This window comes from Coregonus lavaretus, assembly GCF_964263955.1.
Source record: "Coregonus lavaretus genome assembly, chromosome: 2".
Taxonomy (NCBI): domain Eukaryota; kingdom Metazoa; phylum Chordata; class Actinopteri; order Salmoniformes; family Salmonidae; genus Coregonus; species Coregonus lavaretus.
In genome coordinates this window covers 7,084,349-7,109,636 of record NC_139989.1, presented here as the reverse complement: position 1 = coordinate 7,109,636, position 25,288 = coordinate 7,084,349, and the positions used below count along the sequence as shown (strand labels likewise).

Genomic DNA, 25,288 nt, shown 5'->3' with positions numbered 1-25,288 from the left:
TTTTGACTATCACAGACACTAACTGGGATGAATGTTAGCATTTGGCCATTGTAACCATTTTTCTAGAAAAGCAGTTTGTATAAAGGCGTTGATCAGAGTTCATACTTGATCATTGTCCTTGCTTACCACAGGTGCTGATGTCGGCGTTGTTGCCGACCCTTGAGGACTGTTTGTCCAATCTGAACAGGCCCTTCCAGTGGTCTCCGTTGGTGTAGCAGAGCTGGGAGTTGTCCTTCACCACAACGTTGCCATCGCTGATCTCTCGCAGAGACCGGAGGCCTAGATACTTCAGATGGGCCATGTTGAGGGCAGCGAAACTCACCTGACCACTACGGGAAGAGAAAAGGTCATGTTAGTTTACTAGGTTAGCTTAGTGCTACTCTAGCTAGCCCAAACATATAATTGAACAATGTGAAGTTGCTGAAATATCATACAGCAGGGAACCTCTCAAGCCAGCTCACGTTTTATCTTCTAGGCTTCTGAGTTTTTGCTATCAATCATGAACCGAACCCCATAGAAACAATTATTTCAAAAACCAAGTTTCATAGTTGTGACAATAGCAGAGGTGTCATGCAGCATCTTCTGAAGCAGACATATTGAACATCACCTCAGTGTAGGATTGATTAATGACCACACTATTTACCAAGATTTTTCGTAGCTGTCTATTTACCACCGCAAACCGATGCTGGCACTAAGATTGCACTCAATGAGCTGTATAAGGTCATAAGTAAACAAGAAAACGCTCATCCAGAGGCAGCGCTCCTAGTGGCCGGGGCCTTTATTGCAGGGAAACTTAAATCTGTTCGACCTAATTTCTACCAGCATGTTAAATGTGCAACCAGAGGGAAAAAACTCTAGACCACCTTTACTCCACACACAGAGACGCGTACAAAGCTCTCCCTCGCCCTCCATTTGGCAAATCTGACCATAACTCTATATTTACTGATTCCTGCTTATAAGCAAAAACTAAAGCAGGAAGCACCAGTGACTCGGTTAATAAGGAAGTGGTCAGATGACGCAGATGCTAAGCTACAGGACTGTTTTGCTAGTTCAGACTGGAATATGTTCCGGGATTCTTCCGATAGCATTGAGGAGTACACCACATCAGACACTGGCTTCATCAATAAGTGCATCGATGACGTCGTCCCCACAGTGACCGTACGTACATACCCCAACCAGAAGCAATGGATTACAGGCAACATCCGCACTGAGCTAAAGGGTAGAGCTGCCGCTTTCAAGGAGCGGGACTCTAACCCGGACGCTTATAAGAAATCCCGCTATGCCCTCCGACGAACCATCAAACAGGCAAAGAGTCAATACAGGACTAAGATTGAATCGTACTACACCGGCTCCGACGCTCGTCGGCTGTGGCAGGGCTTGAAAACTATTACAGACTACAAAGGGAAGCACAGCCACGAGCTGCCCAGTGACACAAGCCTACCAGACGAGCTAAATCACTTCTATGCTCGCTTTGAGGCAAGCAACACTGAAGCATGCATGAGAGCATCAGCTGTTCCGGATGACTATGTGATCACGCTCTCCGTAGCCGATGTGAGTAAGACTTTTAAGCAAGTGTCTTCACTGACATTTTCAACATGTCCCTGACTGAGTCTGTAATACCAACCACCATAGTCCTTGTGCCCAAGAACACTAAGATAACCTGCCTAAATGACTACCGACCCATAGCACTCACGTCTGTAGCCATGAAGTGCTTTGAAAGGCTGGTCATTCAATTTGCATACCGCCCCAACAGATCCACAGATGATGCATTCTCTATTGCACTCCACACTGCCCTTTGCCACCTGGACAAGAGGAACACCTACGTGAGAATGCTATTCATTGACTACAGCTCAGCGTTCAACACCATAGTGCCCTCAAAGCTCATCACTAAGCTAAGGACCCTGGGACTAAACACCTCCCTCTGCAACTGGATCCTGGACTTCCTGACGGGCCGCCCCCAGGTGGTAAGGGTAGGTAACAACACATCTGCCACGCTGATCTTCAACACGGGGGCCCCTCAGGGGTGCGTACTCAGTCCCCTCCTGTAGTCCCTGTTCACCCATGACTGCATGGCCAAGCACGACTCCAACACCATCATTAAGTTTGCAGATGACACAACAGTGGTAGGCCTGATCACCGACAACGATGAGACAGGAAAGCAAAGGCTAGCTTTTTCAAACAGAAATGTGCATCCTGTAGCACTAACTCCAAAAAGTTTTGGGACACTGTAAAGTCCATGGAGAATAAGAGCACCTCCTCCCAGCTGCCCACTGCACTGAGGCTAGGAAACACTATCACCACCGATAAATCTACAATAATCGAGAATTTCAACAAGCATTTTGCTACGGCTGGCCATGCTTTCCACCTGGCTACCACTACCCCGGTCACCAGCTCTGCACCCTCCGCTGCAACCTATATCCATCCTGCCCTGCCTTTCGAAAGTTTTTGAAAGCCAAGTTAACAAACAGATCACCGACCATTTCGAATCACACCGTACCTTCTCCGCTATGCAATCCGGTTTCCGAGCTGGTCTTGGGTGCACCTCAGCCACGCTCAAAGTCCTAAACGATATTATAACCACGATCGATAATAGACAGTACTGTGCAGCCGTCTTCATCGACTTGGCAAAGGCTTTTGACTCTGTCAATCACCGCATTCTTATTGGCAGACTAAAGAGCCTTGGTTTCTCAAATGACTGCCTCGCCTGGTTCCCAACTAATTCTCAGATAGAGTTCAATGTGTCAAATCGGAGGGCCTGTTGTCTGGACCTATGGCAGTCTCTATGGGGGTGCCACAGGGTTCAATTCTTGGGCCGACTCTTTTCTCTGTGTATATCAATGATGTCGCTCTTGCTGCTGGTGATTCTCAGATCCACCTCTACGCAGACGACACCATTTTGTATACATCTGGCCCTTCATTGGACACTGTGTTAACAAACCTCCAAACGAGCTTCAATGCCATACAACACTCCTTCTTTTCTTAAAACTGCATTGTTGGTTAACGGCTTTTAAGTAAGCATTTCATTGTAAGGTCTACACCTGTTGTATTCGGCGCATGTGGCAAATAAAATTTGATTTGATTTGACAGAGATACACTTACAAATGTTTGGTCCTTCCTCTGATAATCTCTAGGTTTTCAAATGGACTGAGAGAGTCGAGGTGCTCGGGCCAAGCTTGTATCAGCAAAAACCCTTTAGGAAAATAACAAAAATAAATGTAATCAAGCATTGTCTTTGCTTTTGTTACTCTTGGAGGAATTACAAAACAATTGAACATAAGTTAAACATCTGTTCTACCTGAAATTTCCTTCACAGTCTTGAAATATTCCAGTTTAGCAGGGTCCATTTTTGGTGTTGATGTGTACCTATCACTGAGAGAAGCAATTACAAAGACACATATTATACACACACATATATACGTATATACATACAGTGCCTTCGGGAAGTATTCAGACCCCTTGACTTTTTCCACATTTTGTTAGGTTACAGCCTTATTCTAAAATTGATTGAAAAACTGAAATATGACATTTACATAAGTATTCAGACCCTTTACTCAGTACTTTGTTGAAGCACCTTTGGCGCCGATTACAGCCTTGAGTCTTTTTGGGTATGACGCTACAAGCTTGGAACACCTGTATTTCGGGAGTTTCTCCCATTCTTCTCTGCAGATCCTCTCAAGCTCTGTCAGGTTGGATGGAGAGCATTGCTGCACAGCTATTTTCAGGACTCTCCAGAGATGTTCGATTGGGTTCAAGTCCGGCCTCTGGCTGGGCCACTCAACGACATTCAGAGACTTGTCCCGAAGCAACTCCTGCATTGTCTTGGCTGTGTGCTTAGGGTCGTCGTCCTGTTGGAAGGTGAACCTTCGCCCCAGTCTGAGGTCCTGGGCGCTCTGGAGCAGGTTTTCATCAAGGATCTCTCTGTACTTTGCTCCGTACATCTTTCCCTCGATCCTGACTAGTCTCCCAGTCCCTGCCGCTGAAAAACATCCCCACAGCATGATGCTGCCACCACCATGCTTCATCGTAGGGACGGTGCAAGGTTTCCTCCAGATGTGACGCTTGGCATTCAGGCCAAAGAATTCAATCTTGGTTTCATCAGACCAGAGAATCTTGTTTCTCATGGTCTGAGAGTCTTTAAGTGCCTTTTGGCAAACTCCAAGCGGGATGTCATGTGCCTTTTACTGAGGAGTGGCTTCCGTCTGGTCACTCTACCATAAAGGCCTGATTGGTGGAGTGCTGTAGAGATGGTTGTCCTTCTGGAAGGTTCTCCCATCTCCACAGAGGAACTCTAGAGCTCTGTCAGAGTGTCCATCAGGTTCTTGATCACCTCCCTGACCAAGGCCCTTCTCTCCCGATTGCTCAGTTTGGTCGGGCGGCCAGCTCTAGGACGAGTCGTGGTGGTTCCAAACTTCTTCCATTTAAGAATGATGGAGACCACTGTGTTCTTGGGGACCTTCAATGCTGCAGACATTTTTTGGTACCCTTCCCCAGACCTGTGCCTCGACACTATCCTGTCTCGGAGCTCTACGGACAATTCCTTCGACCTCATGGCTTGGTTTTTGCTCTGACATGCACTGTCAACTGTGGGACCTTATATAGACAGGTGTGTGCCTTTCCAAATCATGTCCAATCAATTGAATTTACCACAGGTGGAGTCCAGTCAAGTTGTAGATACATCTCAAGGATGATCAATGGAAACAGGATGCACCTGAGCTCAATTTTGAGTCTCATAGCAAAGGGTCTGAATACTTACGTAAATAAGTTATTTCAGTTTTTTTTTTGTTATACATTTGCAAAAATGTCTAAACCTGTTTTCGCTTTTTCATTAAAGGGTATTGTGTGTAGATTGCTGATTTAATTTTTTTTTAAAATCCATTTCAGAATAAGGCTTTAACGTAACAAAATGTGGAAAAAGTCAAGGGGTCTGAATACTTTCCGAAGGCACTGTACATATATTAGAGGAAGTAGTTCAAAACACAGTCATTTAAAGTTTATTCAAAGTAATTTGAATGAACACAGAGTAAATTGCATTGTATTTCACTGTTACAGTGTGCATATTAGGACAGCCCATGGACACACCGTACAATGCGATTGTTAATCCTTACCCATCCAAAGATATCTGGAAAATTGAAACATCTCCATTGATTTTGGTGCAGTTTTTGAAATAATCAATGTTAGATGCGTTGATTGACAAGACCTTAGTAAGCAGCCCCATTCCAAGTCCATCGCAAACTAGATGAGAAGAACACAAAAACATTGAAATCATTGACGATCCAATGCAGCATTATGAGGTTTAGAAATGACACAGCTAGCAAAGTTGAAAATAAAGCACATTTATGTTGCCCAGCTTAATCTTGGCCAGGTCGCAGTTCTCAACTGGCTTACCTGGTTAAATAAAGGTAAAATAAATCAAATAAAAACAGACAGTTACATTTGCAATATTTTACCTTTCGGACAGATTCCGTCACACTTCTTGCACCTCCTGACACCATTTTCCTCCACCTCGTGTGTGTTGCCGCTGCATGTTCTGACACATGCCCCGTGGTCCGTCACCACATAGTTATCTATAAGAAACAACCAATCACAGGACAGGTCAGGGGTCACCCAAAGTCACCTTCACCACTCCAGACAATTATAGGCAAAAGTCTCTTCACCATGTAGGTACAGTGGAGGGGGCGTTTTCTAGATAATGGGGTGTATTCACTGAGGTGAAACGTTCTGAACGTTGCAGATGCGAAAGTAACAAATAGAGCACAATTCCCAATTCTATCTGGCCATTCAGTAACGTTGTACCTTTCTGAGCAGACCTCATCTTTATTAACCCATTGATAATGTAGATGGCCTTACGTGGGCAGTTCTTCACACAAGTGGCCCCGAACGTGTACTTGGCGTTAGGGTTGGAAGCCAGCTGGTGGGTGTTGGGATTGTAGAGCATGGTAGGGGGGCAGGCATCCTTACATGTGCCATCATCCTGGAAGTCTCTACAGGCCTTTGAATACAAGAATGAAAGACTACGATCACAATGAGTGTGCAATATTGCCAACAATATCTGGAGCAGCCCAGGTGTGGGTCTGCCTGTTGTCTTTTAAATGTGTTTCCTATGTGATTATAACTTTTGGAAAATGATGAATTTATCGAAGTCAGAAGAGTCTCTCACCAGACACTCGGTAGGCCTAGGGCCGGTGCAGCCTGCAGCACAGTGTTCATTACAGCAGTCGCTGGGTTTAGGACCTCTACACCTTCCAGAGCACTGCTCTGCACACGTCAGCTTGGTAACTGAGGAAAGATGGGAGTTGGAGAGAGAGGACCAGTCAACAAAACACACCCATCACTGAGCGCAAGGGTCTGTGGGTGAAAATGAGCAAGCGACAAAATACTTTCAACATGAACAAAATATTCTACCAATATCATATCATGCAAGAGAAATAGCATGTGAGGTTTTTGTGTGACTACTCTCATGCTAATTTCGGGGAGAGAAGAGTGGATCCTTACAGGTTTGACAGTTCTCTGGTCCTGGCGACCAGCACGATCCATTGTAGCATCCCGGGTCACACTTGTCACCTGTAAGGTGAGAAAAACACTGCCTAACATCTGAATGATGTCATTCATAGAATACTGTTGTAACCCATGGTTAAACCTGGCCATGCAAGTTTGGTTATAAATCACAAACCCGAAAGCTGTATCATATGGAATTATCATAATAGTTGTGCAACATACAAACAACAACCCCAAAACGATTCCACTGAACACTAAGGAGAGAAGGATTCATTACTATACTAAGTGTTAATGAAGCTAGCATACTTACAGTAACGGCCATAGCTCTCCAGTTTGAACTCCATACTAGGGTTTATGGCCTTATTTACCATGTCCCACCACTGGATGGTCTCCACATTACACAGCAAAGGATTTTGGGCAATTTTCACACCTCCCTTGAGAATCTCTGTGCAAAATAGAAGGACACATAGATATGTTGTCTGGCCTGTGTAATGGAACCAATGATATATAGACCCCAACATTCTAACTCCAAGCTAAATCAAGCGCACCTCAAATACATAAAAGTACTTTAAGTCACTGAAATGGACCTCCCAGTCACCCACTAACCTGTCAGTCCACTCAGCTTCAGCTCCCTCAGGCCCCTGGTGTAGTTGAGGGTCACAGAGGAGTGGTTCGTCTCGTAGTTGAGAATTACAGCCAGGGCATACTTGTCAAAGAAGAGGGAGTGTCCTCGGATAAGACGCAGGTTCTCCAGAGGGATGCTGGCTGCCTTGTTGAGGGCGATCAGAACGTATCCTCCAACCTCCTGAATGGACTGGAGGGAGAACATAGAAATGAATAGAAGTACTATTATGGAGGGCCTCCCGAATGCACTGGCTGCATCGCAGACCCGGGTTCGATCCCAGGCTGTGACCGGGAGTCCCATATGGCGGCGCACAATTGGCCCAGGTTAGGGGAGGGTTTGGCCGGGGGGTCTTTACTTGGCTCATCGCGCTCTAACGACTGCTTGTGGCAGGCCGGGCGCCTGCAGGCTGACTTCGGTCGTCAGTTGAACTGTGTTTCCTCCGACGCATTGGTGCAGCTGGCTTCCGGGTTAAGCGGGCAGGTGTTAAGAAGCGCGTTTTGGCGGGTCATGTTTCGGAGGACGCATGACTCGACCTTCGCCTCTCCTGAGCCCGTTGGGGAGTTGCAGCGATGAGACAAGATCGTAATTGGATCGCAGTTGGATATCACGAAATTGGGGAGATAAAGGGGGAAATCATGGAACGTGCCAGAGTTTGGTCTAGTGGTCATGCAACCTACTCTGTACTACGTTGGAGGTAATTCCAGTTAAAATTGCAATACAATCATTGTTCAGTTGGTGGTAGTAAAGTCACAAAGGAGAGAAAAGCTTTATTCTGACTATTACATTGACATTGTAGTCATTTAGCAGACTCTTATCCAGAGTTACTTACAGTCAGTGCATTCAACTAGGAGCTAGAAGCCACGGAAGGAAAAGTACTGAAATGGCTGCAACACTATTTTCTCTCAGGTCACCTTAGATTAGAGAGAGGGTGAGGAGCTATAGGACATAGGGAAGGTGGATAGGTAGGAACCACTGCAAGGTATAGGAATCGAACCCTCCATCTCCTTACCTTGAGGAAGGACAGGTCATGGTAGTCCTGGATGTAGGTGAGCTCTAGGTTCTCCAGGACCACGGTACAGTTGCTGTACATCCTCACCAGGTTGTTGTAGTGGTTGTCTTCAGTCCCCAGCAGTGTCAGGCTGTTGCTGATCCCCTGACACACTGAAACCAGAAGAGAAAAAAACATTGTTTCACTATGGAAGTTTAGTTGCTAATTGTATACATCAAACTTTGGCTTTAATGTTAGCTGTATGAGTAATTTACATAATGATTCCAACTTTTGGATGAGAGACATCATTTAGTGGAAACTGTACATTTCCAAACAAATTTCCACTGAATATCACCATGAAACCCAACCTACTATGGGCACAGTTCAACTTAATGGTGTTGAGGTGCAGGTAATGGTGACATAATGACTGTCTGTCAGTCCTAACATAAAGTGAAATGTCATTACAGAGAGTCTCCACAACAGGTTGGACAGGTTCTGAGGAGATGAGAGGTTGACACATCATTAATTCTACACTGCTGCAAGCTATACACCAACCAAGGAGGAATGTTCATCACGCCATCATCAGGAAGGAGAGAAAGAAAGTTCTTCCACGCATGCACTTTGCTGCCCTCTGAAACTCTAACATCATTGTGTCTCAACCGGCATAGGTTGGCTCAGATTTTTCTGGGACACCTATAGTTAGTTTTCACAAGCTTAATTTAATGTACCTGTTCTTCCAATGAGGGAGAACCATAGCCTGTGAAAGGGTGTATTTTGGGGAGGTGTTGTGGATGGTGAGGAGAGTTGGGTATCATGAGTTGAGCACACACACTCACAGTTTTAGAGGCAGATGCTGTAGTCAGTGGGAGCTGAGGGAGAAGATGGAAGCAGCTGGTAAGGGAATAAACAAAGTCCCTGTGTAATTTATCTTGGGACCAGACAACAGGGCTCACAGCATGAGCATGGGGATGTAGCCAAACAAAACATTGAATAAGTCTGATATACTTGTGGTTCATATTAGTTTAGCTTAGCTTGTGGTTCATAATAGTTTAGCTTAGCTTGTGGTTCATAATAGTTTAGCTTAGCTTGTGGTTCATATTAGTTTAGCTTAGCTTGTGGTTCATATTAGTTTAGCTTAGCTTGTGGTTCATATTAGTTTAGCTTGCGAGAAAGCTTTTCAGAGAGTCATGCTGTGGTTAATAAGGTATACAGGCAAGTCATTCTTCAAGAAACCGCTTTTAACTTAACAAGTTGCAAGATCCTAGGCCTTGAACAAATGTTACAAATACATTATAAGTAAAATCATAGGCCATATTTGCTTCTTGACTAAGTCAGAATATTAGTGTGCAGGTGTAGGTATGGCTCCTCAGTACCCCCCTCCTGTTCCACTAACCAACTGCCATCATAATGCATGTGCATTGTAATGTGTAATAACATTAGAGCCTTGGGTTGATTACACAGCTGTCGTATCTCATGTTCTGGCAGGATCACCTTTGTTATCATAAAATGTATTGATAGGTGCCTTTTGTTTACATCTAAAACAGAAGATAATGCTCTAAATAGAATGTTCTGGCTGGAACTTTCCAGTCCCTAACTGTACTTCTTCACATGTAACTGCAGTTCACATGCATATTAGTGGACATTGAGCTCCATGTGTGTTCCTAAGCAGGCCTCACTCAGTGATGTGACTAAGATCAACACAGCTGCACCCTCTCTCCTGGTTTTGTATCTGTTCCCCCCACGCTGCTTCAGTGTTCAGGTCAATGTCATTCTGGGGCAATCTGACATCTGGAAGCACATCCTCGCCCTTAGTTCCTAAGTGTGCGTGTGTATGCTTACCTGTGTATGTGTGTGCATAACTGCATACAGTTGAAGTCGGAAGTTTACATACACCTTAGCCAAATACATTTAAACTCAGTTTTTCACAATTCCTGACATTTAATCCTAGTAAAAATTCCCTGTCTTAGGTCAGTTAGGATCACCACTTTATTTTAAGAATGTGAAATGTCAGAATAATACTAGAGAGAATGATTTATTTTCTGCTGATATTTCTTTCATCACATTCCCAGTGGGTCAGAAGTTTACATACACTCAAATAGTATTTGGTAACGTTGCCTTTAAATTGTTTAACTTCGGTCAAACGTTTCGGGTAGCCTTCCACAAGCTTCCCACAATAAGTTGGGTGAATTTTGGCCCATTCCTCCTGACAGAGCTAGTGTAACTGAGTCAGGTTTGTAGGCCTCCTTGCTCGCACACACTTTTTCAGTTCTTCCCACACATTTTCTATAGGATTGAGGTCAGGGCTTTGTGATGGCCACTCCAATACCTTGACTTTGTTGTCCTTAAGCCATTTTGCCACAACTTTGGAAGTATGCTTGGGGTCATTGTCCATTTGGAAGACCCATTTGCGACCAAGCTTTAACTTCCTGACTGATGCCTTGAGATGTTGCTTCAATATATCCACATAATTTTCCTTCCTCATGATGCCATCTATTTTGTGAAGTGCACCAGTCCCTCCTGCAGCAAAGCACCCCCACAGCATGATGCTGCCACCCCCGTGCTTAACGGTTGGGATGGTGTTCTTCGGATTGCAAGCCTGCCCCTTTTTTCTCCAAACATAACGATGGTCATTATGGCCAAACAGTTCTATTTTTGTTTCATCAGACCAGAGGACATTTCTCCAAAAAGTACGATCTTTGTCCCCAAATGCAGTTGCAAACCGTAGTCTGGCTTTTTTATGGTGGTTTTGGAGCCGTGGCTTCTTCCTTGCTGAGCTGCCTTTCAGGTTATGTCGATATAGGACTCGTTTTACTGTGGATATTGACACTTTTGTACCTGTTTCCTCCAGCATCTTCACAAGGTCCTTTGCTGTTGTTCTGGAATTGATTTGCACTTTTCTCACCAAAGTACGTTCATCTATAGGAGACAGAACGCGTCTCCTTCCTGAGCGGTATGACGGCTGCATGGTCCCATGGTGTTTATACTTGCGTACTATTGTTTGTACAGATGAACGTGGTACCTTCAGGCGTTTGGAAATTGCTCCCAAGGATGAACCAGACTTGTGGAGGTCTACATTTGGCATCTTGGCTGATTTCTTTTGATTTTCCCATGATGTCAAGCAAAGAGGCACTGAGTTTGAAGGTAGGCCTTGAAATACATCCACAGGTACATCTCCAATTGACTCAAATTATGTCAATTAGCCTATCAGAAGCTTCTAAAGCCATGACATCATTTTCTGGAATTTTCCAAGCTGTTTACACGCACCGTCAACTTAGTGTATGTAAACTTCTGACCCACTGGAATTGTGATACAGTGAATTATAAGTGAAATAATCTGTCTGTAAACAATTGTTGGAAAAATGACTTGTGTCATGCACAAAGTAGATGTCCTAACCGACTTGCCAAAACTATAGTTTGTTAACAAGAAATTTGTGGAGTGGTTGAAAAATGAGTTTTAATGACTCCAACCTAAGTGTATGTAAACTTCTGACATCAACTGTATATGTGTCCTATCTGCAGACTCTCCGTGCACTGATGTAGCCTACACTACTGTGGAGCTCCTCTGCCTCTGTATGCTTCACTCCCTGAAGGACTTGACCCTTAACCCTTTCTCCACACACTTCCTGTAATAGGATCAAGCTTGTTTCCTTAGTCTACCATCATCTGCGGTCATCCGGCCTCATACCCCTCACTCAAACCTTGTTCCCACTCTCATTCCTCCTCCCACAGACACATTCCCAAAAGAAAAGAGGGGGATGAGGGCTGGAGGGGTGGGTCGTACTCCTCCTGGAGCTCAATCACTTTTACATGCGGCTCTACTCTGGAGAGAATGATGGGGGTGGACAGAAATGTTGGTGGTGTTAGTTTATAATAGAATGAAAAGAAAGTGAATGAAATTATCTCAGATGCTCCCATGGGGGGCCAGTATGAAAAATGTATGCACTCACTAATTGTAAGTCGCTCTGGATAAGAACGTCTGCTAAATGACTAAAATGTCAATTGGATCACTAAAGAATACAACTTTTAAGCCCCATGTAGCTCAGTTGGTAGAGCATGGCGCTTGCAACGCCAGGGTTGTGGGTTCGGTTTCCACGGGGGGCCAGTATAACAAAAAAAAACATGTACGCACTCACTAACTGTAAGTCGCTCTGGATAAGAGCGTCTGCTAAATGACTAAAATGTAAAATGCTACACAAACAATTCAACTTGATTTTTTCTTTTCTTTTTGGGGTGGTGGGGGGGGGGGGGGGGATTCATGTAACTGCCCAGTGTTTCCAGATTTCTATTCAATATATACTGTATTGTTTAAAGGGACAATCAGCAGTTGTTACATCCCTTTTTGGACTTATACATTTATTACATGTACCCATTGATTCTTTAAGAATATAACGTTTAAATGTCTCATGAGCTTAGTTCAACTGTCATACCCCATCATAACCCAAAATAGAACTTGTTTTACTTCAATGTTTGTAAACAAAGTAAATGTAAACAAACACTGTATAGCATAAACAAAACATGGATGAAACTATAATTTTGAAATCATGGATGGTCAGTCCTTGCATCCATAGCTCTGTCTTTGAATTTGAGAGTGGTAACATTTCTCCAAGCCCATCCCCCTGCTTTATACCGAAACAGTGGTGGGGAGTACGATTTGTTATTGTTTCAATTGCTGATTGCCACTTTAATGTATTGTTTAATGTACACATTTGATCTTGTACAATATTGTGCTGTACTGTATTGTTTAAAATGTATTAGTTTGGCCTTACCCAGGCCTCCTTTAAGACTCCATAATGTTTCAACTGTAGACGCTACAAAGCAAAAATGGGTGTCATATGAAGCTCGTGCTGTAATATGTAGTATTTTGATTTCAATAACTTTTTATTTATTTATGAATATTGAAAAATATAAACATGAATAAAATATGTATTTATTTATTGTTGAACATAATATACTCTACAGGCATATCAAAGTTCCAAAGTGGGATCTCTGCTAGTTTTAAAGTTATGGCCAATTTTATACAGAGAAATTGGCATAGTAGGCAATGTAACCAATCACATCCTGCAAATCACCAGCAGAGGGCGACCATTTTGAATCGATTTTCACATTCACTCTTTTGTAATGCTTACAAATTGGATCATAACTTTAAAACTATTAGAGATCCCACTCTGGAACTTTGATATGCCCCTATCAACAATGATGAGACAGCCTACAGAGAGGAGGTGAAGGCCCTGGGAGTGTAGTGCCAGGAAAATAACCTCTCCCTCAATGTCGACAAAATATAGGAGCTGATTGTTGATTTCAGGAAACAGCAGAGGGAGCACGCCCCTATCCACATCGACGGGACCGCTGTGGAGCAGGTGGAAAGCTTCAAGTTCCTCGACGTACACATCACTGACGATCTGAAGAAATGTGGCTTTGCACCTAAAACCCTCACAAACATTTACAGATGCACAATTGAGAGCATCATGTCGGGCTGTATTACCGTCTGGTACGGCAACTGCACCGCCCCCGCAACCGCAGGGCTCTCCAGAGGGTGGTGCGGTCTGCCCAACGCATCACCGGGGTCAAACTACCTGCCCTCCAGGACACCTTCAGCACCCGATGTCACAGGAAGGCCAAAAAGATCATCAAGGACAACAACCACCCAAGCTACTGCCTGTTCCCCCCGCTATCATCCAGAAGGCGAGGTCAGTACAGGTGCATCAAAGCTGGGACCGAGAGACTGAAAAACAGCTTCTATCTCAAGGCCATCAAACTGTTAAATTGCCATCACTAGGTGGCTTCCACCCGGTTACATAACCCTGCACCTTAGAGGCTGCTGCCCCATATACAGACTTGAAATCACTGGAACACTAGTCACTCTAATAATGTTTACACATTTTTGTTTTACTCATCTCAAATGTATATACTGTATTCTATTCTACTGTATTTAGTATATGCCACTCTGACATTGCTCATCCTAATATTTCTATATTCCTTAATTGCATTATTTTACTTTTAGGTTGTGTGAATTGTTAGATATACTGCACTGTTGGAGCTAGAAACACAAGCATTTCGCTACACCCGCAATAACATCTGCTAAACATGTGTGACAAATAACATTTGATTTGATTTGATACAGAGTATATTATGTTTTTGTTTTTGTTTTTTTTAAAGTAATTTAGCAGACGCTCTTATCCAGAGCGACTTCAATAATATGTTGAACATTTTCCAAAAGATGGTACATTTTTTAATTTGGATGTTTATAGCTTTTAATATTCATACATTTATGTTAAGTTATATAAATAAATAAAATACTACTCATGTTACAGAGCAAGCGGTAAAGCTTCATATGACACCAAAGCCTTATAGCACCTACAGATGAAACACTATGGAGTCTTAAAGGAGGCCTGGGTAAGGCCAAAATGGCATAAATATGCAAACTTTTTTTTTTACATTTTGTTATGTTACAGCCTTATTCTAAAATGTATTAAGCTGTTTTTCCCCCCTCATCAATCTACACACAATACCCCATAATGACAAAGCAAAAACTGGTTTTTAGAAATGTTTGCTAATTTATTAAAAATAAAAAACAGAAATATTACATTTACATAAGTATTCAGACCCTTTACTCAGTACTTTGTTAAAGCACCCTTGGCAGCGATTACAGCCTCAAATCTTCTTGGGTATGACGCTACAAGCTTGGCACACCTGTATGGCATATTATTATTATACTATTCTTCTCTGCCGATCCTTTCAAGCTCTGTCAGGTTGGATGGAGAGCGTTGCAGCACAGCTATTTTCATCTCTCCAGAGATGTTCGATCGGGTTCATGTCCAGGCTCTGGCTGGGCCATTCAGAGACTGGTTCCGAAGCCACTCCTGCGTTGTCTTGGCTGTGTGCTTAGGGTCGTTGTCCTGTTGGAAGGTGAACCTTTCCCCCAGTCTGAGGTCCTGAGCGCTGTGGAGCAAGTTTTCATCAAGGATCTCTCTGTACTTTGCTCAATTCATCTTTGCCTCGATCCTGACTAGTCTCCCAGTCCCTGCCACTGAAAAACATCCCCACAGCATGATGCTGCCACCCCCATGTTTCACCATAGGGATGGTGCCAGGTTTCCTCCAGACGTGCCGCTTGGCATTCAGGCCAAAGAGTTCAATCTTGGTTTCATAAGACCAGAGAATCTTGTTTCTCATGGTCTGCGAGTCTTTAAGTGCCTTTTGGCAAACTCCAAGTGGGCTGTCACGTTCCTTTTACTGAGGAGTGGCGTCCGTCTGGCCACTCTACCATAAAGGCCTGATTGGTGGAGTGCTGCATAGATGGTTGTCCTTCCCCCGATTGCTCAGTTTGGCCGGGTGGCCAGCTCTAGGAAGAGTCTTGGTGGTTCCAAACTTCTTCCATAGTTCGTTTTAGAATGAGGCTGTAACGTAACAAAATTTGGAAAAAGTCAAGGGGTCTGAATACTTTCCAAAGGCACTGTATGTCAATAATCCTTCCTTCAAAGGACTATCCTATGGAAGACATTTTGTAAAATCCCCTAAATCATTATTTTTCTGGTGAGGAATCACTCTATTGGTTTAGTGCTCTGTTCCTCCTGTTTGTTTGTGAAAAAAACAGGTTTCAACTGATTGTTTAACTTGGAAATCCTTGACTACAAGGCCATGCCAGACTTCATAGGAAGAAGTTCCTGTGTGTGTTGTACTGCGTGGGTCTATATGAGAGAGATTTTGCAATCTCCCTCTTTTTTCAACTGACTTTTTCCTTTACACCCACTGTATGAGTAAATTTAGCCGACATTACAAGTGATGATGCCAATTGTGTGTTTGCATTAAATCCAATGTTTTCTGTAAGAGGCATTGAAAGTAATTTGTCTTAGCTGAAAATATAGAACTAAAGTTCCAGTCACAGTTCCCATGTGTAATGGTCCACAGATGACCTCTCTCCTCCCCCAGAGTTCTCCTCTGTCCACCCCTGGGCGCCTGCCTCTCCCCTCCCGCCTCACAGAGAAGTGTGGAATTCCCTGAGTCTGTGCCATGTATCCTTTGGGCAGTGTTAGAGGGATGGAGGGAGAGGAGGAAGGGAAAGATGGAGGAGTGAGTGGACACTAGTTGTTGAGATACGAGGAGCTTTACGGTCACAGTGGATTTGTACGGTGAGTCTACGCAAACGCACACACGCAAGGACGCACACACTCACACTTTCTCTATCTTACAGAAACACACGTGGTCACAATCATTCATTCACACAGGAAATGGGATGAGTGGACTAACTGCAGCCTTCCCACTCACCTCCGCTGTCTCTTTAAACAGGCGCTCAGACTGCTGGCTGAACAAGGGAGAAGAAATAATGAGAGGATTGGCCCTTTTCGTTTCATTAATTGTTCCTGCTGAAAATGCCCGTCTTGCTGAATGCCCCATAATTCTGCTGTCTTAAAGGTCCCACACAGTCATCCTATTTCCCAAGTAGAAATAACCTTTGAATGACCAAAACATCCTCCATAATATTTGTTTGCTATTAAAATGCTCAGAATTGATGAGATTGTACCTTTTCTCTCATCGGTAACTATCAGGAAGCCTGAAAGAACAGGCTGATTGGGCAGGGAGCTTATATTCATGAGCTTTCCTCGTCTGGCAGCTCTTTGAAATACCCTTGTGGTCATTGCCAGGTAACAAGGTAAACAATGGGCCACATGTCATTGATGACAAGGTAAACAATGGGCCACATGTCATTTTGAGCCTAAATAGTATGCCTCAACACCACAGGAGGTTGGTGGCACTTTAATTGGGGAGGACGGGCTTGTGGTAATGGCTGAAGTGGAATTCGTGGAATGGTTTTAAATACATCAAACGCATGGTTTCCATGTGTTTGATGCCATTCCATTTTCTCCGTTCCAGCCATTATTATGAGCCGTCCTCCCCTCAGAGTCCTCCACTGCTCAACACACTTTCTCTGCTAAATGCTCTCATGGTCAACAGCGCTGATCATGGACTGTTGGATATCAGACAAACAGCAGAAATACACAATTGCATTTATTGTTTTGTAACTAATTACAGAATACAGTCCACTGATACACTTCTTCACAATAATTAGTAAAGCCTGAGTCACCTTAGAAGCTTAGACATAAGAGAATGTACATGAAAACAGCATACAATAATGGTACTGGACAGTTTATTGGTGCCGCTGCATTAGCATTATAAATGACAAGATGTTCACAATTGTATGTATTGATCAGATGTTTATTTTATCATTTGCAGTAGGCCAGCATAGCTGAAATATTGATCTACATGAACACATGCAAAATAAAGGTGACCTACATTTGACCTACAGCGTGCAGGATCCATTGATTCGTACAATTTGTAACACTCATCTCTCGTCCAAATGCTTGAAAAATAACTATACAAAGTAACAAAATGTGATATCATATCACATAGAAGGGAATTACTTAGGCTTTAGGAAATGCAACCAACTACGGAGATTGATGGGGAGGGGAGGGGGAGAGGAGGGGGACACATGTACCCCACTTCAATCAAGCAGGCTTCAGTCACCCACTTGGCTTCAGTCATCCCCAAGATTGAGGCAGGAGACCAATCCAGCTATGGCCTCCTTGTCAGGCCTCTCACACTGGGCAGACAGGGGTCCTGGGATGGAGAGCTCGCACAGCTTCCCCACATACTGCTCTGGATCAAGAGTGACCTTGTTAAAGAGGAGATCCAGGAGTCTACGTAGCCTGTAATGTTTGAAAAGGGAAATGTTTGTTAAATGGATAGTGAATTTAATTTCCTTTTATTTACTGTTCTGAGTTATGATGCTATCAATTCGTTGATGTAGTGATCTATAATGTGGTTTCTGTTGATTTTGAAGTACTCAATTTGAAATATGAAATATTTGGTCGTGCACTTTTTGTTGTTTGTATTTGGAATTTTGTGTACCTAAAATGCTCAATTGATGCAGATTTGAAATGAATAACTATGACTTACAGTATGTTGGGTCTGTCTTCACAGGCTTCACAGCATATCCCCCCTTCTTTGCCTTGGGAAAGCTGATCATGTATCACAGCATTCCGGCTGCAGTGGTTGCCTGGGAGCTGTGCAGACAGAGTAGATGTTTACAGCTAGATAGTGGAAAGACAAAAGTGAAATAATAATAACCACCCTCCCCCTAATCATCATGATTAACCCTAATGGCACAAGCTACATCCACTGTAAGACAACAACCCATACAATGGAATGGCAAAATCGGATTTTCAGGGGTAAATTACAAATACTATACACACACCGCAGCTCCTTTTGTGGATAACATTCCTTCGTGCCAGCTGTGTGCTGGAAGTTCTAAGACTCAATGTAGGGGGCTAAGGGCTGGTAGAAGCAAAACCATATAGTGACTATCCGGTGTGTTATAGAAAATATACCGTTCACAAGTCAAAGCAGCCACAGTTGCGTTATCTAACGTTAGCCCCACGATCCCCCCAAAATGTTGGCTAATCTGTCAGACTCATCTAACTCTGATACTTACATTAATTATGGTCAGTGCTTGCAAGATCCACGGTCAATGATGGTTGAGCATCCGTCTTCAGGATTAGCTTCCTGGCAAGACCAATCGAATGTTCTCCCCAATTGATAAAGCAACTTCACTCGAAATGTGTACTGCTCACGCGTGACATGATCAACATTTTAGGTGCAGCCTCTCCACCCTAAACGAAAAGCAGCCACTGCTGTAAGAAGTCTTCATTCTTCGGAAAATAGTGTAAGGTTAATTTTACACTATGGCATCCAGTCACAACACAGTGTGCTTTTGCCGGCATTCTGGTAAGTACAGTGGCTTGCGAAAGTATTCATCCCCCTTGGCGTTTTTCCTATTTTGTTGCATTACAACCTGTAATTTAAATTGATTTTTATTTGGATTTCATGTAATGGACATACACAAAATAGTCCAAATTGGTGAAGTGAAATTCAAAAAATTACTTGTTTCAAAAAATCATACAAAATAAATAACGGCAAAGTGGTGCGTGCATATGTATTCACCCCCTTTGCTATTAAGCCCCTAAATAAGATCTGGTGCAACCAATTACCTTCAGAAGTAACATAATTAGTTAAATAAAGTCCACCTGTGTGCAATCTAAGTGTCACATGATCTTAGTATACAGTGGGGGAAAAAAGTATTCAGTCAGCCACCAATTGTGCAAGTTCTCCCACTTAAAAAGATGAGAGAGGCCTGTAATTTTCATCATAGGTACACGTCAACTATGACAGACAAATTAAGATTTTTTTTTCTCCAGAAAATCACATTGTAGGATTTTTAATGAATTTATTTGCAAATTATGGTGGAAAATAAGTATTTGGTCACCTACAAACAAGCAAGATTTCTGGCACTCACAGACCTGTAACTTCTTCTTTAAGAGGCTCCTCTGTCCTCCACTAGATACCTATATTAATGGAACCTGTTTGAACTTGTTATTAGTATAAAAGACACCTGTCCACAACCTCAAAACAGTCACACTCCAAACTCCACTATGGCCAAGACCAAAGAGCTGTCAAAGGACACCAGAAACAAAATTGTAGACCTGCACCAGGCTGGGAAGACTGAATCTGCAATAGGTAAGCAGCTTGGTTTGAAGAAATCAACTGTGGGAGCAATTATTAGGAAATGGAAGACATACAAGACCACTGATAATCTCCCTCAATCTGGGTCTCCATGCAAGATCTCACCCCGTGGGGTCAAAATGATCACAAGAACGGTGAGCAAAAATCCCAGAACCACACGGGGGGACCTAGTGAATGACCTGCAGAGAGCTGGGACCAAAGTAACAAAGCCTACCATCAGTAACACACTACGCCGCCAGGGACTCAAATCCTGCAGTGCCAGACATGTCCCCCTGCTTAAGCCAGTAGATGTCCAGGCCCGTCTGAAGTTTGCTAGAGTGCATTTGGATGATCCAGAAGAGGATTGGGAGAATGTCATATGGTCAGATGAAACCAAAATATAACTTTTTGGTAAAAACTCAACTCGTCGTGTTTGGAGGACAAAGAATGCTGAGTTGCATCCAAAGAACACCATACCTACTGTGAAGCATGGGGGTGGAAACATCATGCTTTGGGGCTGTTTTTCTCCAGGACGACTGATCCGTGTAAAGGAAAGAATGAATGGGGCCATGTATCGTGAGATTTTGAGTGAAAACCTCCTTCCATCAGCAAGGGCATTGAAGATGAAACATGGCTGGGTCTTTCAGGATGACAATGATCCCAAACACACCGCCCGGGCAACGAAGGAGTGGCTTCGTAAGAAGCATTTCAAGGTCCTGGAGTGGCCTAGCCAGTCTCCAGATCTCAACCCCATAGAAAATCTTTGGAGGGAGTTGAAAGTCCGTGTTGCCCAGCGACAGCCCCAAAACATCACTGCTCTAGAGGAGATCTGCATGGAGGAATGGGCCAAAATACCAGCAACAGTGTGTGAAAACCTTGTGAAGACTTACAGAAAACGTTTGACCTGTGTCATTGCCAACAAAGGGTATATAACAAAGTATTGAGAAACTTTTGTTATTGACCAAATACTGCAAATCAATTCATAAAAAATCCTACAATGTGATTTTATGGAGAAAAAAAATCTCATTTTGTCTGTCATAGTTGACGTGTACCTATGATGAAAATTACAGGCCTCTCTCATCTTTTTAAGTGGGAGAACTTGCACAATTGGTGGCTGACTAAATACTTTTTTCCCCCACTGTATATACACCTGTTCTGAAAGGCCCCAGAGTATGCAACACAACTAAGCAAGGGGTACCACCAAGCAAGCGAAGCCATGAAGACCAAAGAGCTCTCCAAACAGGTCAGGGACAAAGTTGTGGAGAAGTACAGATCAGGGTTGGGTTATAAAAAAATATCTGAAACCTTGAACATCCCACGGAGCACCATTAAATCCATTATTAAAAAATTGAAAGAATATGGCACCACAACAAACCTGCCAAGAGAGGGCCGCCCACCAAAACTCACGGACCAGGCAAGGAGGTCATTAATCAGAGAAGCAACAAAAAGACCAAAGATAACCCTGAAGGAGCTGCAAAGCTCCACAGTGGAGATTGGAGTATCTGTCCATAGTTCCACTTTAAGCCATACACTCCACAGAGCTGGGCTTTACGGAAGAGTGGCCAGAAAAAGCCATTGCTTAAAGAAAAAAATAAGCAAACACGTTTGGTGTTCGCCAAAAGGCATGTGGGAGACTCCCCAAACATATGGAAGAAGGTACTCTGGTCAGATGAGACTAAAATGGAGCTTTTTGGCCATCAAGGAAAACGCTATGTCTGGCGCAAACCCAACACCTCTCATCACCCCGAGAACACCATCCCCATAGTGAAGCATGATGGTGGCAGCATCATGCTGTGTGGATGTTTTTAATTGGCAGGGACTGGGAAACTGGTCAGAATTGAAGGAATGATGGATGGCGCTAAATACAGGGAAATTCTTGAGGGAAATCTGTTTCAGTCTTCCAGAAATTTGAGACTGGGACGGAGGTTCACCTTCCAGCAGGACAATGACCCTAAGCATACTGCTAAAGCAACACTCGAGTGGTTTAAGGGGAAACATTTAAATGTCTTGGAATGGCCTAGTCAAAGCACAGACCTCAATCCAATTGAGAATCTGTGGTATGACTTAAAGATTGCTGTACACCAGCGGGAACCCATCCAACTTTGTCACGATCGTCGTTAGATGATGAAGCGGACCAAGGCGCAGCGTGATAGGCGTACATACTTTATTAGTGTACAACACGAACCAAAACAAACGATACGTGAAGTCCTAGGTAAATAACACCAAAACAAACCCTCCGGAACAAGATCCCACACCAAACTAGTGAAAACAGGCTGCCTAAGTATGGTCCCCAATCAGAGACAACGAGCTACAGCTGCCTCTGATTGGGAACCACCCTGGCCAACATAGATCTAAACGATCTAGAACACAACATAGAAAATAACACATAGAAAATCCACACCCTGGCTCATCATATAAGAGTCCCCAGAGCCAGGGTGTGACAGTACCCCCCCCCCAAAGGCACGGACTGCGACCGTGCCAACCAAACACAAGAGGGTAGGGGCTGGGTGGGCATTCCGCCTCGGGGGCGGATCCGGCTCCGGGCGTGACCACCACTCTCTCTCTACCCCCCCGTAGCGCCCCTGGTCTGGTCTGACCCCTCTGGCCGGAGCTGGACTGGACATCGGTGGAGCGGATTGCTCTGGCTCCGGTGTGGAGCAGCTGACCGGTGGTGGAACAGGCACGGACCGTGCCGGACTGACGACGCGCACCACTGGCTTGGTGCGGGGAGCAGGAACGGGCCGGACTGGGCTGACGACGCGCACCACTGGCTTGGTGCGGGGAGCAGGAACGGGCCGGACCGGGCTGACGACGCGCACCACTGGCTTGGTGCGGGGAGCAGGAACAGGCCGGACCGGGCTGGCGACGCGCACCACAGGCTTGGTGCGGGTAGCAGGAACGGACCGGGCTGACGACGCGCACCACAGGCTTGGTGCGGGGAGCAGGAACGGGCCGGACCGGGCTAGCGACGCGCACCACAGGCTTGGTACGGGGAGCAGGAACAGGCCGGACCGGGCTGGCGACGCGCACCACTGGCTTGGTGCTGTTTTGGTGGGATCTTCTGTCACGATCGTCGTTAGATGATGAAGCGGACCAAGGCGCAGCGTGATAGGCGTACATACTTTATTAGTGTACAACACGAACCAAAACAAACGATACGTGAAGTCCTAGGTAAATAACACCAAAACAAACCCTCCGGAACAAGATCCCACACCAAACTAGTGAAAACAGGCTGCCTAAGTATTGTCCCCAATCAGAGACAACGAGCTACAGCTGCCTCTGATTGGGAACCACCCTGGCCAACATAGATCTAAACGATCTAGAACACAACATAGAAAATAACACATAGAAAATCCACACCCTGGCTCAACATATAAGAGTCCCCAGAGCCAGGGCGTGACAAACTTGAAGGAGCTGGAGCAGTTTTGCCTTGAAGAATGGGCAAAAATCCCAGTGGCTAGATGTGCCAAGCTTATAGAGACATACCCCAAGAGACTTGCAGCTGTAATTGCTGCAAAAGGTGGCTCTACAAAGTATTGTCTTTGGTGGGGGTGAATAGTTATGCTCAAGTTTTCTGTTTTTTGTCTTATTTCTTGTTTGTTTAACAATAAAACATATTTTGCATCTTCAAAGTGATAGGCATGTTGTGTAAATCAAATGATACAAACCCCCCCAAAAAATATTTTAATTCCAGGTTGTAAGGCAACAAAATAGGACAAATGCCATGGGGTGTGAATACTTTCGCAAGCCACTGTAGCTTGCTAGCTAACAGTCACAACACAGATGAAAGGTTACCAGTATCTTTGGTCGTACATTCTGCTTGAGCTATTGTAGCTAGCTTACGGTTTGTAAACAAAGCCAAAGCAAGGCGTAGGCGCAAGTGTGATGACGGTTTTAAGGTGGTACATATTTAAATCAGTTACGATAAGACGTTACCGTTGGTGTATTACATTTCCGGCTTTATGCAACTTTGCATAAAGCCGGAAGTAAATCCTTGGTAATGCCTGCCTCCTGAATCCAAGTGTTTGACACAAGGGGAGTGGACCAGTAACTTTATGATCAAACTTTATCTATGTACCAGTTACAGTACATTTTCATATTTGGGTCACCCTACTTCATCCAAATATCATCCAATTTGAGTCTTCCATTGACAACAAGTCTGAGTAGCACATGCTTATCTCAACTTTGAATCCGGCCCTAAGTAGAACTAGTAGATACCGAATTAGAGAACTAGTAGGATATCGATAATAACAATAATTAGTTATTATTGTGTTGTACCATGAACAATGAACAATAGGCATAGTGTACGATAGTGTACGATACACTCTGCCTTTCAGCTCCATGGTGTTAAGTCTATTCTCACCTCCAGTTGACTGGGGCTGCCTTCCTGCACCAAAATGACTCATTCAATAATATGGAATGCTTGACCCCAGCCACAATATCCCCTAAGATAATATAACAGAAATAGCCTCAAATGCCCTGCTGAGACAGCCTGCCTCAAGAATTACATTAAGGGTCTATAATTTTCACCTACTGACTTGCAGCACTATTGAAGGTCTAATCAGCACCCACCTACTGACTTACAGCACTATTGAAGGTCTAATCAGCACCCACCTACTGACTTACAGCACTATTGAAGGTCTAATCAGCACCCACCTACTGACTTACAGCACTATTGAAGGTCTAATCAGCACCCACCTACTGACTTACAGCACTATTGAAGGTCTAATCAGCACCGACCTACTGACTTACAGCACAATTGAAGGTCTAATTAGCACCCACCTACTGACTTACAGCACAATTGAAGGTCTAATCAGCACCCACCTACTGACTTACAGCACTATTGAAGGTCTAATCAGCACCCACCGAATGACTTACAGCACTATTGAAGGTCTAATCAGCACCCACCTACTGACTTACAGCACTATTGAAGGTCTAATCAGCATCGACCTACTGACTTACAGCACAATTGAAGGTCTAATCAGCACCCACCTACTGACTTACAGCACTATTGAAGGTCTAATCAGCACCCACCGAATGACGTTAGCACTATTGAAGGTCTAATCAGCACCCACCGAATGACGTTAGCACTAATGGCCTAATCTGTGTAGAGTGAATTGAATTCAGACGTGGGTTCAAATACTACACTACGTTAAAATATAAACCTTTAGGGACTCCTGAGTGGCACAGCGGTCTAAGGCACTGCATCGCAGTGCTAGAGGTGTTACTACAGACCCGGGTTCATTCCCGGGCTGTGCCACAATCGGCCATGGCCGGGTGTCCCATAGGACAGTGCACAATTGGCCCAGCGTCGTCCAGGTTAGGGGAGGGTTTGGCCTGTGGGGCTTTACTTGGCTCATCGCGCTCTAGCGACTCCTTGTGGTGGGCCGGGTGCCTGCGAGCTGACCCAGGTCGTCAGTTGAATGGTGTTTCCTCCAACACATTGGTGCGGCTGGCTTCCGGGTTAAGCTGGCAGGTGTTAAGGAGCGCGGTTAGGCGGGTCATGTTTCGGAGGACGCATGACTCTCCCGAGCCCGTTGGGTAGTTGCAGCGATGAGACAAGATCAAAAAAGGGGGTAACATAAATATATATACATCTTTTAAATACTTTAGCTGTGCTTGACTG

General features: G+C 44.2%; 1 protein-coding gene and 1 long non-coding RNA gene across 3 annotated transcripts in view; both read right to left on the bottom strand.

Moving 5' to 3' along the window:
* LOC311102790 (melanoma receptor tyrosine-protein kinase-like) overlaps positions 1-25,288 on the bottom strand; it is a 56,114-nt gene that overhangs the window by 11,918 nt on the left and 18,908 nt on the right. Inside the window, exons 2-13 of one of the 2 annotated variants that reach the window (XM_084144204.1) lie at positions 8,945-8,999; positions 8,130-8,281; positions 7,102-7,309; positions 6,806-6,940; positions 6,493-6,561; positions 6,158-6,276; positions 5,848-5,989; positions 5,448-5,564; positions 5,106-5,232; positions 3,296-3,369; positions 3,100-3,190; positions 127-329 (exon numbers count right to left, since the gene is read on the bottom strand). In XM_084144204.1, coding sequence (XP_084000330.1) covers positions 127-329; positions 3,100-3,190; positions 3,296-3,369; positions 5,106-5,232; positions 5,448-5,564; positions 5,848-5,989; positions 6,158-6,276; positions 6,493-6,561; positions 6,806-6,940; positions 7,102-7,309; positions 8,130-8,210 — 1,366 coding nt within the window. In that variant the 5' untranslated portion in view covers positions 8,211-8,281; positions 8,945-8,999. The remainder of the gene's footprint in view (positions 1-126; positions 330-3,099; positions 3,191-3,295; positions 3,370-5,105; positions 5,233-5,447; positions 5,565-5,847; positions 5,990-6,157; positions 6,277-6,492; positions 6,562-6,805; positions 6,941-7,101; positions 7,310-8,129; positions 8,282-8,944; positions 9,000-25,288) is intronic. The other variant, XM_084144203.1, reaches the window with a different exon arrangement.
* On the bottom strand, positions 15,510-19,657 carry LOC311102885. The gene is made up of 3 exons (XR_014610053.1): positions 18,596-19,657; positions 18,061-18,167; positions 15,510-17,810 (listed from the first exon to the last, which is right to left on the bottom strand). It is a non-coding gene; the product is annotated as an uncharacterized lncRNA (long non-coding RNA).